Source organism: Asparagus officinalis, unplaced genomic scaffold (assembly GCF_001876935.1).
Source record: "Asparagus officinalis unplaced genomic scaffold, Aspof.V1 AsparagusV1_Un8, whole genome shotgun sequence".
NCBI lineage: Eukaryota > Viridiplantae > Streptophyta > Magnoliopsida > Asparagales > Asparagaceae > Asparagus > Asparagus officinalis.
This window is the reverse complement of record NW_017972274.1, coordinates 95,639-110,302: the sequence shown is the minus strand read 5'-3', so window position 1 is coordinate 110,302 and position 14,664 is coordinate 95,639. Positions and strand designations below refer to the sequence as shown.

The 14,664-nt window shown below is 39.1% G+C and overlaps 1 protein-coding gene across 1 annotated transcript; it reads right to left on the bottom strand.

Moving 5' to 3' along the window:
• Positions 1–2,818: 2,818 nt before the first annotated feature.
• On the bottom strand, positions 2,819–13,108 carry LOC109827043. Its single transcript, XM_020394009.1, has 3 exons — positions 11,754–13,108; positions 7,686–7,785; positions 2,819–3,665 (listed from the first exon to the last, which is right to left on the bottom strand). Exons 1-3 carry the CDS (start codon positions 12,956–12,958, stop codon positions 3,204–3,206), a joined length of 1,767 nt encoding a protein of 588 aa, XP_020249598.1. The 5' UTR covers positions 12,959–13,108; the 3' UTR covers positions 2,819–3,203.
• Positions 13,109–14,664: the final 1,556 nt, after the last annotated feature.

Below are 14,664 nucleotides of genomic sequence, written 5' to 3'. Positions count from 1 at the left end.
CCAATAGGGCATACATGATCATTATCCATAAGCACGACATCCCCTCTTTTCAACTCCTCAAAGCTGGAGAACCAATCCCTCCTAGGGTAATTATGGTATGTAGCACCAAAATCCATCATCCACTCTGTAGAGTCAGTGATACAAACTGACGGTAATGCTGAGCATGAAAAGCTCGAAGAATTCGTATCTGAATTATCGTCACTAGCCTTGACAACATTCACTTCCGAAGCTTATACATCTTTTCCTTTATTCTTCTCGGCTTTATCTTTTAACTTTGGGTACTCGTTCTTCCAATGTCCTTCTTCTTTACAAAAATGACACCGGTTCCTACTAACACTCTTATGGCCACCTCTATTCCTCGATTTTGAGCAGTTGAACTGCCAACGGTTTGGAGTACGACCTCGAACTGCTAATGCATCTCCCGATGCCTTCTCGGAGGGTTCGTTATCACTTTTTCTCAATTCATAATTTATCAAAGCTGAGGTCACCTCCTTATAACTAATAGTAGTTCTACCATTGATCATAGTTAGAATAAAAGTACCATAATCATCCTCCGACAATGAACACAAAAGTAGCATCGTCTTATCTTCATCCTCAACCATGATATCCATATTGGTCATATCTGAAAGTAACTTCGTAAAGGTATTTACATGCTCCCTAATGGAAACTCTCCTCTTCATCTTGAACTAGTAAAACCTCTTCTTCAAGTGAAGCCGATTCTCAATGCTTTTAGTAAGATACTTTTCATTGAGCGTTTCCCATAATTTCTTCACCGACGTCTCGTTCATCACATCATAAATTAGATCCGGCATCAAACATGACCTAATAACTCCACAAGCCCTATTGTTCATCTTCATCCAAACCTTATCCTCCATATCATCTGGTTTCTCTTTCAACTCAAGAGAATCCTCCAAATTTTGTGCATCCAACGTATCCATCACCTGACACCTCCACAAACCAAAATTGATCTTACCGTCGAAGTTCGGAACATCAATCTTTGTATTATTGATGCTCAGACTCGGTATCGCCTTCGAAAGAGACGATCCCGATGTGCTTGTTTCACCCATGTTGTAGATCTAACTCTTCAAATAAGAATCCTTCAGCGAATCCTTCGAACAAGCCCCAAGCCAAAACCTGGGCTCTGATACCACTTTGTGCGCGGCAGAAATATCAGCAGCACTTCTGGTGCATAACAAGAGAGTAAGATTATAACTAAATCCCTGTTTCACAAAGAAAACAAGAACCGAAAGTGATATATCTCAACAAAGTGGAATATACACTCTTAGTAGGTGTTGTGCGCAGCGAAAATTTTGACAGCACTTCTGGTGCATAACAAGAGAGTAAGATCACAACTAAATTCCCGTTTCACTAAGGAAATAAGAATCGAAAGTGATATATCTCAATAAAGTGGGATATATACTCTTTCTCTCATCATTTCAAGGACTGACTTGTCGAGGGAACATAAACAAGCTATTGCAAATCACAGCAAGATAACGAATTTTACGTGGTTCGGCAAGTTGCCTACGTCCACGAGGCAATGAGGGGAGAGATCTACTATTAGAGAGAAAAAGAATACAAATAGAGTTTACAAACACACAAAGTCTCACAAATAAAACCCTCAAACAAGCTCTTAATTTCTCTCTCAAAAGGATGCTCAAACCCTCTCAAAGTCGGCGCTTTTTCTTCACCAAGAATAGCCGAAAAAATCTTTGTTGTTTTCCCTTCTACGCCGCTTTTTCGCCCCTGCTTGCACACCAAACCCTAGGAAGAACACGTGTATTTATAAGCACGAATTTTCGGGTGGGCCTCTTAGCCCGCTGAAATCATTGCGAGAAATAAAGTGTTGTTCACGTGCCACTTTCACAACGTGGGTCCCCACGTTCACTTCTCCCACGCCAAAATTCGTGGCCCCCACACGCGCCTCACAACATCTATCCCATATTCTATTCAAAATTTGCACCCCATATGGATCAGATTGTTATCTACCGTGCATAGCGGATTAGTTTCTTTGAGTTATGATCTGACCAATTGAGTAGCAAGAAGAAGAAGAAGAAGAAGAAAAGAAAAGTGGAAAAAAGAAAAAGGGAAAAAACCGATGCATTGCATGTTGGCTAGTTTAGGTTTCTGAATATAAACTATTTTTTGCTAAATTAAATATATTATTTACTTTCGGTCCGAGGAGAAAAAAAATCCTTCTGATAAATATATTTGTTAGCCTAGCCCCTCAAATATGATGAACATGCTGAATCGGCATTCTTGCAAACACCAAAACTTTATAAGAGATGCATTAGTCTTTTAAGAAGGTCATAGAAATGGCTGCATATATCACAATTAAATCCATATTCAACTAACTCTTTATCATGAAAGTAGTAGCAACATAGTTTCGAATTGCGAAACACAAACTGGATAGCATGTCATGATGATCAACAAAACATGGAAACACAAACTCGCGAGGAATAAAACATCGGTAATTATAGAAAGCTTCACACACTTTACACTCAAATTAAAACCAGACAGGGAGATAACATGACCCTTGATGCAATATCAAGATATTTGTTCACTTACATTAGCTTGAAATATACGCATTGTTAGCGCATAAAATAACCATAATAGTTTAGTAACTCCAAGTAGGTTATCCCCTCGAAACAGAAAATATCATACCCCCAGCACACATTCTCCACTGTATCAGTAAAGTCTTAATTCAACATGACATAAGTTGGTAACCTCTTCGTAGATGTTTCCAAATCCTTTTGAAGCATTACAAGTCACCCTCCATATATAATTAAGATAAGAGTTTGAATGGACTCCATATGGTGCATTGGTCTCAAAAGATCATAATAGAAACAAGAAGAAGAAGAAGATGATGATGATGATGATAAGACCAGTCTTACAAGTAAAAGTTACAGACAATTACAGTAAACAACATAATCTAACATACTAACTCCAATCAGCAACACATAAGTAAATAGGTTAGAAGTGATGCCACATAAAGACATCTGCTTTTTAACATAAACAAACTGAAGGACTTAAATTGTGAACATGATTATAATCCTTAAGTAACTGCAGATCTAGAATAAGGGTAACTTTTCTAAAGTATCCTCCAGTATCAAGTCCTATACATCAAACCAGAAAAGGATGAAAGAAGCTGAACTATATCAACAGGCGCTGAGAGATACAGCGAAGAAGCAAATAGCGCCACATAATTATGAGCCTTGTCCGGTTGATGGTCCACCCTCAGATTCCACAAATTCTAAATTTCCTTTGTAAGCCTCAAGCACATCAGGAGCTTGATCCATATACTTGCTCACATATTGATTATAGAACATTTCCTCATTTAATAAGAAAGCTTTAAAGTGTACACAGGGAAATCCCTTTATCAACCTCTTTGATGATAAAACGCGAAGCACAGAACACCTTGGGAGGACCCTCTTCTCCAGGCTAAGACACAGAAGCACAGGGCGTGCCGCCAAATAATTCGGTTCCAAATGCATCCTCTTGACATAGAAATCTACCTTTTGACTGATTTTCTTCTCCGATATAAGCATGCAGCCCGGTTGCTTGGCGTATGCCGAGATGATCTCTCCTTCTGAAAACCCCATACTCTTATACACACCCAACTTCCTCTCCCATGTCAAAAGGCTTATTGCTGACTTCGCGGTGAATCCCTTCACAAAGAGCGGTGATAACGGGCTGAATCCGATTTTTGTTGAAAACAGATTCCAAATCTATTTTGGTAACATGAGGTTATTAGGATTCCTAATCTATTTTGGTAATAGGTTATTAGGATTCCTAATTTGTTTTGGCTTTTGGTTTAGAATTCCTAGTATGTTTATGATTTTAGGATTTCTATATATATGGAACAATTGGAAGAGAGAATTGAGAAGCAAATTGGAGATATTTGGAGCACAGAAAAGAGGTATTTTCTGAGCTATTTGTTTAGGGTTTTGTTTGGTATTGTGGTAATAGGTATGTGGTTTCCGCAGTTTGGGATTGTTCTAGGCATTGGTGGGTTGCAACCAAGTCCCGTTGGTGCGAAGTCCTAGAAACCCGCAACAGATGAAGGAAGTGTGTTGATAGAAAGGTAACCCAACGTTCTGATTATGGTAGGGGTTCTTTCTTACGTTTGTGCCGAGCTCACGGCAATCGGAGACACTTCATTGGTGTGGAAATTTTAAGGCGACGTGATGAGATGGCAGATTTTGGGAGCTGTTCCTTTCTGGAGGAGGATCGGCGTTTGATATCGAGCATTGGCATTAGTGTGCAGGCTACGACATGTTTGGACCATCTTATGTATATGTTGCCGACTGCTGCATGTAGAGATTTTGGATCCGGTAGAGCTGCTTCAGATTTTGGGTTGTGTCGAATGTTTGACTACTCAGCACTTGGTCACATCGTGGATGTGAGATTTGATCCGATAGCACATTTGGTAGTCAGAGACGTGTTTGATTATCATGTATTAGCTTCTGATTTTGTTCTGAGCAGGTATGTCACGCTTGACTCTCGGCAGATGGAGAGTGATGATCAGATCTTTGGGATATCGCAGCGGGTGGAGAGTGATGCTACTCCACGTTAGGTGGAGACTCCAGATCATACTGTGTCATTTGGGATTCCAACTGATGTGACACAGATTGTGAATCGTGTTGATTTGGATGCAGATGATAGGTTGATCGATTCGAGTGCAGCTGATAGATGGAGTTTGGATATGACCATTGGTTCATCTTAGGTGGAGATGTTTGAATTGTTTCAATTTGGCGCGATTGGAAATGCTATCAACCGTAGACTTGATCGTGATGTTGGAAAAGGGTTGCGAACTCTTCTAGTGGATTGAGGCTTTTGAAGACCGTTTTGGTAAACTACGTGAAGGCTTGATTCTTTGGACAAGAGGATACGTAGGCAGTCATTTATGATGCAGCCGGTTTGGTGAGTTGATACCGACATTTAGAGTTTGTTCGCATTCTCGTTTGGGTTCTCGACTTGTTGTGGATTGAGTCCGTTGACATGGATTTGTTCCACTTCGTACTGGACGCAACAAGTGAGACGTTTGGTTGGTATTGGTGTCCGCTCAGTTTTGGAAAAACTTCGCTGAGGTGAAGAATTGTTAGAAAATGGATTCCTAATCTATTTTGGTAACATGAGGTTATTAGGATTCCTAATCTATTTTGGTAATAGGTTATTAGGATTCCTAATTTGTTTTGGCTTTTGGTTTAGAATTCCTAGTGTGTTTATGATTTTAGGATTTCTATGTATATGGAACAATTGGAAGAGAGAATTGAGAAGCAAATTGGGGATATTTGAAGCACAGAAAAGAGGTATTTTCTGCTATGAAGCACGGACACGGGCACGGCGACACGGACACGACACGGACACGGACACGGATACGGCAAAACCCCAAAAAATAGGATACGGCGACACGGCTAGATTTTTTAATTTTCACTACTTTCATCTTGAGCATATAAAAATACAAGAGAATAAAGTTCAAGTTGCAACTAGTTCAATGACTACAAAATACTAAGTTACTAACATTGCAAAAATATAAAAATTACACTCAAAAGCATATCTTAAAATTATCTAGCAAACAATAGTAGAACAGTAAGCAAATAACAGTAACTAAAAGCAAACAATAGTAGAACAGTAAGCAAATAACAGTTAACATTAGAAAATTATCTAGCAGTAGCAAAACAGTAAAAAAAAGAATAATTAATAACAGTTAACATGGTAATAAAGCAACAAAATAGTAAACAAACAAAGATTATCATCCAAATTAACTAACAGCAGCAAAACAACAAACAACCTAACCTAATCACCGATCAACAATGAAGTATGAGAATACCAAACAGTGAAGCATCCAAAATGAGAATATCAAACAGTGAAGCATCCGAAAGTAAGAAAAATGTCAAAGTTACTGTAGAAAAATGTCAAAGTGACAAACAGTAACAACTATTTTAAAATATGAAAGCATCGTAGTGGGGGGGTCAGAGGCTGGTTGAAATGTGTGTGGGAAAATGACAAAGTGGTAAACAGTAACCACTATTTTAAAATACGAAACCATTGAGTGGGGGAGCAGAGGCTGTTTGAATCCTGTGGGCGATTTTTGAGAGAGAGAGGGGAGAACAGTGGATGGTGGGGTTAAAGCGGTGTTCGTGGGGTTTTTTTTTGAAACGGGAAAGTTATGGGTTTTTTTTGTGGTGAGTGCGAAAGAGATAAATGAGGGAGAGAAAGAGATAAGCGAGAGAGAGCCAGAGAGAAACAGAGAGGGGAAGGGACAGATCGATCGCGGGGAGAGAGAGGGGGGGGAGAGAGGGAGAGGGACTGACCTTGGAGCTGACGACGATGACGGCGACGAGGACGACGATGACGACGAGGAGACTGAGAGCTGACGGCGTGTCGAAGTCTGTTTGTTTGGGTTTCTGTTTGAATTTGGGTTTCGGGTTTGGGTTTCAAATTCTGGTTTCGCCGTGTCGCCCTCAACTTCGCCGTGTCGCCCTCAACTTCGCCGTGTCGACTAGAGCTGACCGTGTCGACGCCGTTGACGCCGTGTCCGACGCGTGTCGAACACGTATCGAACGCGTGTCCGTCCCCGACAAGCGTCGGACACGGGGACGTGGGGAGTTTTCACGAGTCGGTGCTTCTTAGATTTTCTGAGCTATTTGTTTAGGGTTTTGTTTGGAGAGATTAAGAGCTTGTTAGTGAGATTAGTTTGTTTCTTCTAGTGATTTGTAATCTCAGTTTGTACTCTTTCTCTATTAGTGAAAACCTCATCCCCTTCTTGCCCCGTGGACGTAGGAAACTTACTGAACCACGTAAAACTATTGTGTTTGGATTTGTACTGTTGTTTTGATTTGTTTGGCCTTTATCTCGACGTTTGTTTGATTTGGTTCTCGAAACACGCCCGTTTGGTTGTCCCGCTTTCGTGCCGCCACAACAATTTTCTTAACGGACTCCACTGCTATAGCAAACCTCTTGGTATTACCTGTTAGATCTCTCAGGTAGAGGGTTGCTAATTTGGCAATGTTGGCAGAGGGGACTCCACAAGATTGAAGGATTCTGACATTAGGCAAGAAATTGGCCTCAAGATTGGTGCGAAGAAAACGAGCAGAGCGGCAAAGAGAAACAAGCAACTTCTTGTTATTCCCAACCATTGAGCTGATAAGCTCAAAATTAGGCTCGAGTCTATTTTGTAAGCTTGACGTGAGTAAACATGGGTCAGAGAAAACAAGGCTTGCAAATTCAGAGGAAGAGAAACCGACGTCTAGGAAAAATTCGATCTTTGGCTTGAGGGTTTTCTCGACCCCGCATAGGAGAAGCCATGGGCTCGGTGACGAGTTTCGTGATCTGGGTATTTGTAAAACCGTGTGATTTGAGGAGATTTAGGACTGAATCAGCGTTCTCAGTGGTTTTGAGCTGGATATTCGCGGCAGCAGAGAGGGCCGATTGAGGAGAGAGACCACATGAGTTTGTGAGGTAAGAGATTGTTAGTGAAGAATTAGATTGATTCTTAATGGGTTTTTCTTGTTAGGTTTTTGAGATGAACCTGAGATGGGTTGTTAATGGGTTTGATCCTCGTTCATAATCAAACAAGCGTTTGTTAAAATTTCTGATTCTGTGGAGAAATAAACTAAGCATAATTGTTGAAGCAGAAAACTGTGGAAATGGAGGAAAAAGGGAAATTAATCAGAGGAGCTTACAAAATGCAGCAAAAGGCGACGAGATCTTTGAGACTCAGAAGAGGAACGGCGATTGAACCAGACGACAATGGCGCCTGGCATAAGGATTATAGGAGTAAAAGGAGGGTTTCAGAGGAACGCATCCCTACAGAAATTCGCAGCACCTCGTAAATGTTGGACCGTTTGATAAAAACCCCAAAATTTTAAAGCTGTTTCTTAGGAACCCTCTTTCTATTGTGAATTACGTCCCTCATAACTCATTGCTTAGCTCAAATTTGTCCCTCGGCTCAAATCTACTCCTCTACAAATAATGGGAGAACCCAAAATTTATTATTCATATTACAGCAAATATTACAGTAATATTTACTGTAGCAATCATGATACTGGGCACTGCGTTTTTTTAAAAAATATTATTGTAGCACACGGGAATACTGTAGCAGAGGCGGGTATTGTGGCAATTCAAAAAATCCAAAAAAATAAAATGTAGCAGTTAAAACTGGGATTACTGTAGCGGGGAAAAAATATGACGTGTTTTGCACGGTGTTCACACTAGTTTGTTAGGCACGAACAAAGTTAACAATAGTTTGTCCGTTATACCCATCTCCTCAACTCCTTTTTGCAGTCGTTTTAAAAGGCGCAACTCCCTTTAAACAATTTGCACATGGATAACTCTAGTTAAACCGCACTTCTCCAGATTATTCATACACTACACACAAAAGTGTGGAGTCCCTCTACCTAGATTACCATCAAAATTGATGAGTTATTCAATCGCAACGATGTTTTTATTTCGATAAAAACACCACGGAAATGGAGGAAACACGAAACATCATGTTTACCGCCCTAGTTAATATAAAATATATTATAACATATATGCTATATTTCATATATATGATATTATTATAATACAATATATGTCTACGGAAATGGTCAGACTAGTATTGACAAACAAACTCAAAGTGGTGTTCTCAAAACGCTTTTGGGGAAAAAAAAACACAATGGCACGGTGTTTCTTTAGAACACCAGAAAAAACTCAAAATGGTATCCAAACACAGCCCAGTTATCACATAAGGGTTTTTTTAGCCACATAAGATTCCAGAACCAGTCATCCACTTTAACAACTCGTATCTCATCATCATCATGACAAATTACTGACTCTGACTAGCCTTACATATTTCATAATTGTCAACATGCCCTAATTACATGTCATTAGCACTTCTATTAAAATTCATTACATATATTCTATTTGTCTCTGCTACCCCTAAATCCTTGAAATTCGAGAGCTTCTCGCCACCCTTCTACTTTGGAATTTATCCCTTTCCTACTCTCACCAACTAAAACTATATCATCAACAGGTAACATATACTGCAAGAGTTTATCTTAAGAGCTATATCAACAAATAACATACATCGTGCTTGTTGGCAGAAAAATTTCTTTTGTGATTTATAGCTTTTCATCATTAAAATTACTTATGCAAAAATGAAAAATTTCCACCAAATAAATAGTAACTTACAGAACCCGGAAGATGATCAAAATCTGCAAGTTGCAAGATTACTCAAGCAAAACACACAAAGAACTTGCCGTCTCTAAATCAGACTTAACGAGGGGTATGCTTAAGAATCAACTGGTATAAACAAAGGCACTGCATGAATCTGAGAAAGAATGAGGAATATCATAGTTCTTAACACAATGTTACACATTTGATAACAGAGAAACTACATGATCAAAATGTTTCATCTTCTTCATGCTTGAACGCATACCAATCGAAGAATCATCCAAGCTTATCATATGTGAGTACAGGCTTAGATCAAATTTTCTACACAATAGTCAATTTATGCTACATTTCCACCAAAATTCTTCAACCTTTTGTTGCATAATTGAAGCTATAAGATCAAGGAATCAATCCAAGCATAACAAGTCAAATGAGTTCAAAAGCTGAATAAAATTCACAATTGATCCTCAGAGCATAACATATGTCTTGAAAAACCTGTACGATGGTATTTCCAGCTGATCAGCAATAAAAAGCAGAGATATGGAGAAAACTAAACATATGTGGTATTTCTACAAGATATAAAAATGTAAAAGACAACAAGGATCCATATGCATAAATTCAAAGTTTACTTACCATACATAATATGAAAACAGGGCAGTTACCCTATGGACGTATATATTATCGTCCCAAATCTTCTCTAACTTGTTTTTAAAGTATGCATGCTTAAGTAAATTTATGAAGGAATTAATCCTGAAGAAATGAAATCTAAGAAGGAACTATGGCATAGTTTAAAACCGACTAAAATCAGAAATTAAACCTTATTAGTTTTAAATTTTACCTTGGAAGGCTGTGGCACCTTTAGAGTCTTGAAATTAAACCTGTGCACATATGCTCAAAATTATTTATACATGTGCTCATATTAACCTTACCTGCTCATTAAACTCTTTCATACTGACATATGTGCTAATATCAAAGTTCCTGCTCACCAAATATTTTCATATTATAAAAAACAACTCCAAATTAGCTTTCATAGAAAAAGAGAAGCACAAAAGTTTATTCAATGGCATCATACAATAAGGTTGTTTCGGCAGTTTTGGCATTATAGAACTGATCAATCAACCAGAAGTATGTACTCCTACTAATCTTAATCCAAGGATACACAAGGATCATACACAGAGGGGGGAAAAATTAGGACCCGTCGGAAAAAATAGAGTCCCCCAACATATAGAGACAACAAAAAAAGCTCTCTTTCCTCTTTGATAATTCAAACCCTCTCATTTCCTGGTTTTGTATACTCTACTGTCATTGTCTCCTCATTCTCGACATCCATTTCCTCCAGTCTAGCCCTTGTAAGCCCTTTAATTGTGATATTTTCTATCCCATGTTATATTCAAAATTTGCATTGCATATGGATCATATTGTTATATAACGGATAGAGTGGGTTAGTTTCTTTGATTCAAGATTTGACCAGTTGAGCAGCAAGAACAACGATATATTGCATATTTGCTAGTTTAGGTTTCTGAATATAAGCTATTTTTTGCTATACTAAACCTTTGAATCGCTTCCGTTTCAGAAAAAATCCTTCTGAAATATATATTTGTTAGTCCTAGCCCCTCATATATGATGAATATGCTGAATCATCATTCTTGTAAACAACAAAAATTTACGAGAGATGCATTAATCTTTTAATAAGGTCATAGAAAAGGCTGCATATCACAATTAAATCCATATTTAACCAACTCTTTATCATGAAAGTAATAGCAACCGGTTTTGAATTGCGAAACACAAACTGGATCGCACGTAGATCCAAAAAACATGGAAACACAAATTCGCGTGGAACAAAACATCAGTAATTATAGAAAACCACACTTTACACTCAAATTAATATCAGAAACAGAGATAACACGACCCTTAATGCGATATCAATATATCTGTTAATTTATATTAGAATGAAAATATACACATTGTTAGTTCATAATATAACCATAATCCTTCAGTAACTCCAAACAGGTTATCCCCTCGAAACAGAAAATAGTCGTACCTCCAATACACATTCTCCATTGTATCAATAAAGTGCTAATTCAATATGGCATAAATTGGTTCTTTATCTAAACCTCTTTGTAGATGTTTCCAGATCCTTTTGAAGTATTACAATTCACTCTCCATATATAATTGAGATAGAGTTTGAATAGAATCCATATAGTGTATTGGTCTCGATAGATCAGGGAGAAAAAAAACAAGAAGAAGAAGAAGAGAAAAGAAGCACTTAATACGACCAATCTTGACAATTATAAGAAACAAAATAATCTAATTATCCAATATACTAACTCCAATCAGCAACACTAAAATGAATAGATTAGAAGTGATGCCATATAAACATATTTGCTTGTTAATGTAAACAAACGGAAGGACTTAAATTGTAAACATGATTATAATTCCCCACCAAATTCAGATAAGGGTACCCTTTTCTGGAGCCCAAGGCAACATGTGAAGTATCCTCCAGTATCAAGTCCTAAACATCAAACCAGTAAAGGATGAAAGAATCTGGACTATGTGAACAGGCTGAGAGATACAGCAAAGAAGCACATAGCATACATAACTATGACCCTTGTACAGTTGATGGTCCGCCCGTAAATTCCATGAATTCTAAATTTCCTTTGTAAGCCTCAAGCACCTCAGGAGCTTGATCCACATAGCTTCTCACATACTTATCATAGAACTTGTCCTCACTTATTAAGAGAGCTCCGTAGTGTACGCAGGGGAATCCCTTTATCAACCTCTTCGACGATAAAACGCTAAGCGCAGAACACCTAGGGATGACCCTCTTCTCCAGACTAAGGTGCAAAAGCACAGGGCGTGCCGCCAGATAATTTGGCTCCAAATGCAGCCTCTTGACGAAGAAATGTATCGTTTTCCTGATCTTCTCCTCTGACAGAGTCATACAACATGGTTGCTTGGTGAAGGCCGATATGGTCTCTTCTTCTGACCACCCCAAACTCCTATAGATGCCCAACTTTCTCTCCCACGCCGAAGGGCTCATCTGCGACAAAACGGAAACTCCTTGGATAAAGAGGCTTCTTGACGGGTCGAACCCAAACTTCCTAACGGATTCAATGGTCGTGGCGAACTTCTCGGTTTTGTACATCAGAACCCTTGGGTAGGTGGCGGCTAATTTGGCAATTTTGGGAGAGGGGACTCCATAAGATTGAAGGATTCCAACATTGGGCAGGAAATTGGTTTCGAGATTGCTGCCGAGCAACCCATTGTTCCGGCGGAGGGCAACAAGCAACCTGTTGTTATCTCCGATCATGCAGCTGAGCAGCTCGAAGTTGGGCTTGAGTCTATTTTGCAGGCTTGACCTGAGCAGACATGGGTGGGAGCAAGCAAGGCTTGCAAATTCAGCGGAAGAGAAACCAGCATCCACGAAAAAGTCGATCTTCGGCTTCAGGTCGCTTTCGACACCGAACAGGAGGAGCCTTGGGTCCCTGGTGATGAGCTTTGCGATCTGGGTGTCCGTGAAGCTGTGGGATTTGAGGAAATTTAGGACTGAATCAGCGTTCTCGGTGGTCCTGAGCCCGATTTTTTGGGCAACGGAGAGGGCAGATTGAGGACAGAGGCCGCACGAGTTTGTGAGGTAAGATGCGGTCGATGAAGAAGTAGATTGATCCTTAACGGGGTTTTCGGGGACTTTTGAGATGAATCTGAGATGGTTTGTCGATGGGTTCGATCCTTGTTTGTAATCAAACACGAATCCGTTGGGGTTTCTAACTCTGCTGAGAAAACTGAGCATGGTTTTTGAAATCATAAAACTTGGGAAATGGAAGAAGAGGGGGGTAGATAGAGGGGCCTACAAAGTGCCGCGAAAAGCATGGGAGATGGTTGAACGAGACGAGAATGGCGATCACGCCGGTGACCGTCGTCTGGGTTTTAGGGTTTTGGAGCCAAAAGCGAAGATATTTCGGGAGCGCATTTCGGACAAATTTTCAAAAGCAACCGTTTTACACATTTAATTGCAAAAACCGACCCCTTTTCAAAATAATTGCAAAAACCGACCTGTTTTCAGCCCAGCGCTGAAAACAGGTCGGTTTTTGTAAAAAAATCTCCGAAACATCACGGGAGTTCAACTCCCGTGAAGTTTATGCAGAAATTAAACTTCACGGGAGTTCAACTCCCGTGAAGCTTAATTTCTGCTTAATTTCTGCTTAAAATTCCAGAGAATCGAGTCTCTGGCAAATTGTGACTGCAACTTCACGGGATTTCAACTCCCGTGAAGTTGCAGTCCACAAATTGCCAGAGATCGAGTCTCTGGAATTTGGCACTGCAACTCCACGGGACTTGAAATCCCGTGGAGTTTGGTGACCCTATTTAAGCGCGTGACCCGACCCCAGACCACACAAACCCTAATATTTCAGCCTCTTTCCCAAACGCCGCCTTCTCAGTCGCCACCCCATCCTCCGACCGCCGCCGCTCCAGCCTCCGACCCCCGCCGGTGCCCCAGCTTCCGACCGCCGCCGGCGCCGCCTCCTCCGACCGCCGCCTCCGGTCAGATCTCAGTCAGTTTTTTCCAAAAAACAGGTAAATTCTTTCAAAAAAAAAGCTATACTCTCTAATTGTTGTATACTCCCACTATTTGATTGTGATTACATGTAAGAATCTAGATTTTAAAATTTAATTATGAATTGTTTATGAATTTTATGAAGAAATGTGAAAAGTAGATGGGAAATTATCAATAAATGTGAAAATTAGAGGGAAAATTATCAATAAATGTGAAAAATAGAGGGAAAATTATCAATGGGGAAATTATCAATAATTTTTGTGAAATTTGTGAAGAATTAGTGTGTAATTTATCAATAATTTTGTGAAATTAGAGGGGAAATTATCAATAATTTCGAAAATTATTGTATTTAGAGTTTAGAATTTAATTGTGAATTATTTAGATTTTGTGAAGAAAAATTAGATTTTAGATTTTACATATGTATGATTTAAATTAGATTTTAGAATTTAATTTTGAATTATTTACGAATTTTGTGAAATTATCAATTAATTTGGAAATTAGACTTATTACCTAAATGTAAAAATTAGGAACAATCAATATTTATTTGGCTTTTCGTGTAATATTGATATTGAATTTTTCACTCTTCAGAGGTAACGATGAACGATCGAATTGTAATTCTCTGTTCTTATGATGGGAAGATTAATTACCTCGAGAATAATATGCCCGTTTATGAAGGAGGCACGACGAGACCGTTGTTCATAACAAAATCGTGTACTTTCGATGAGTTGGTTAATGAATTACACAAACTTACATTAACTAACTCACGTGAGTATCACCTCAGTGTGGTTTGCAATTATCCTGTTGTGGGGAACAGAACAAGTGGCATTCAAATATCTTCGGACTACGATATGGGTCTCATTCATGTCTTACACGACGAGAAGCGTTCGGTCGAATTGTTCATTGAAAAACATCAGAGAGATTTGGGCAAATCGTTGAACTACGAAGGAATGTATTCC

Coding starts and splice junctions, on each gene's coding strand:
- LOC109827043 (XM_020394009.1), bottom strand. CDS start 12,958: ATGATTTCAAAAACCATGCTCAGTTTTCTCAGCAGAGTTAGAAACCCC. Junction 7,786..11,753: donor TCAACTGTACAAGGGTCATA/GTTATGTATGCT, acceptor CTGAAACCCTCC/TTTTACTCCTATAATCCTTA. Junction 3,666..7,685: donor GTCGCCTTTTGCTGCATTTT/GTAAGCTCCTCT, acceptor CTCTTTGTGAAG/GGATTCACCGCGAAGTCAGC.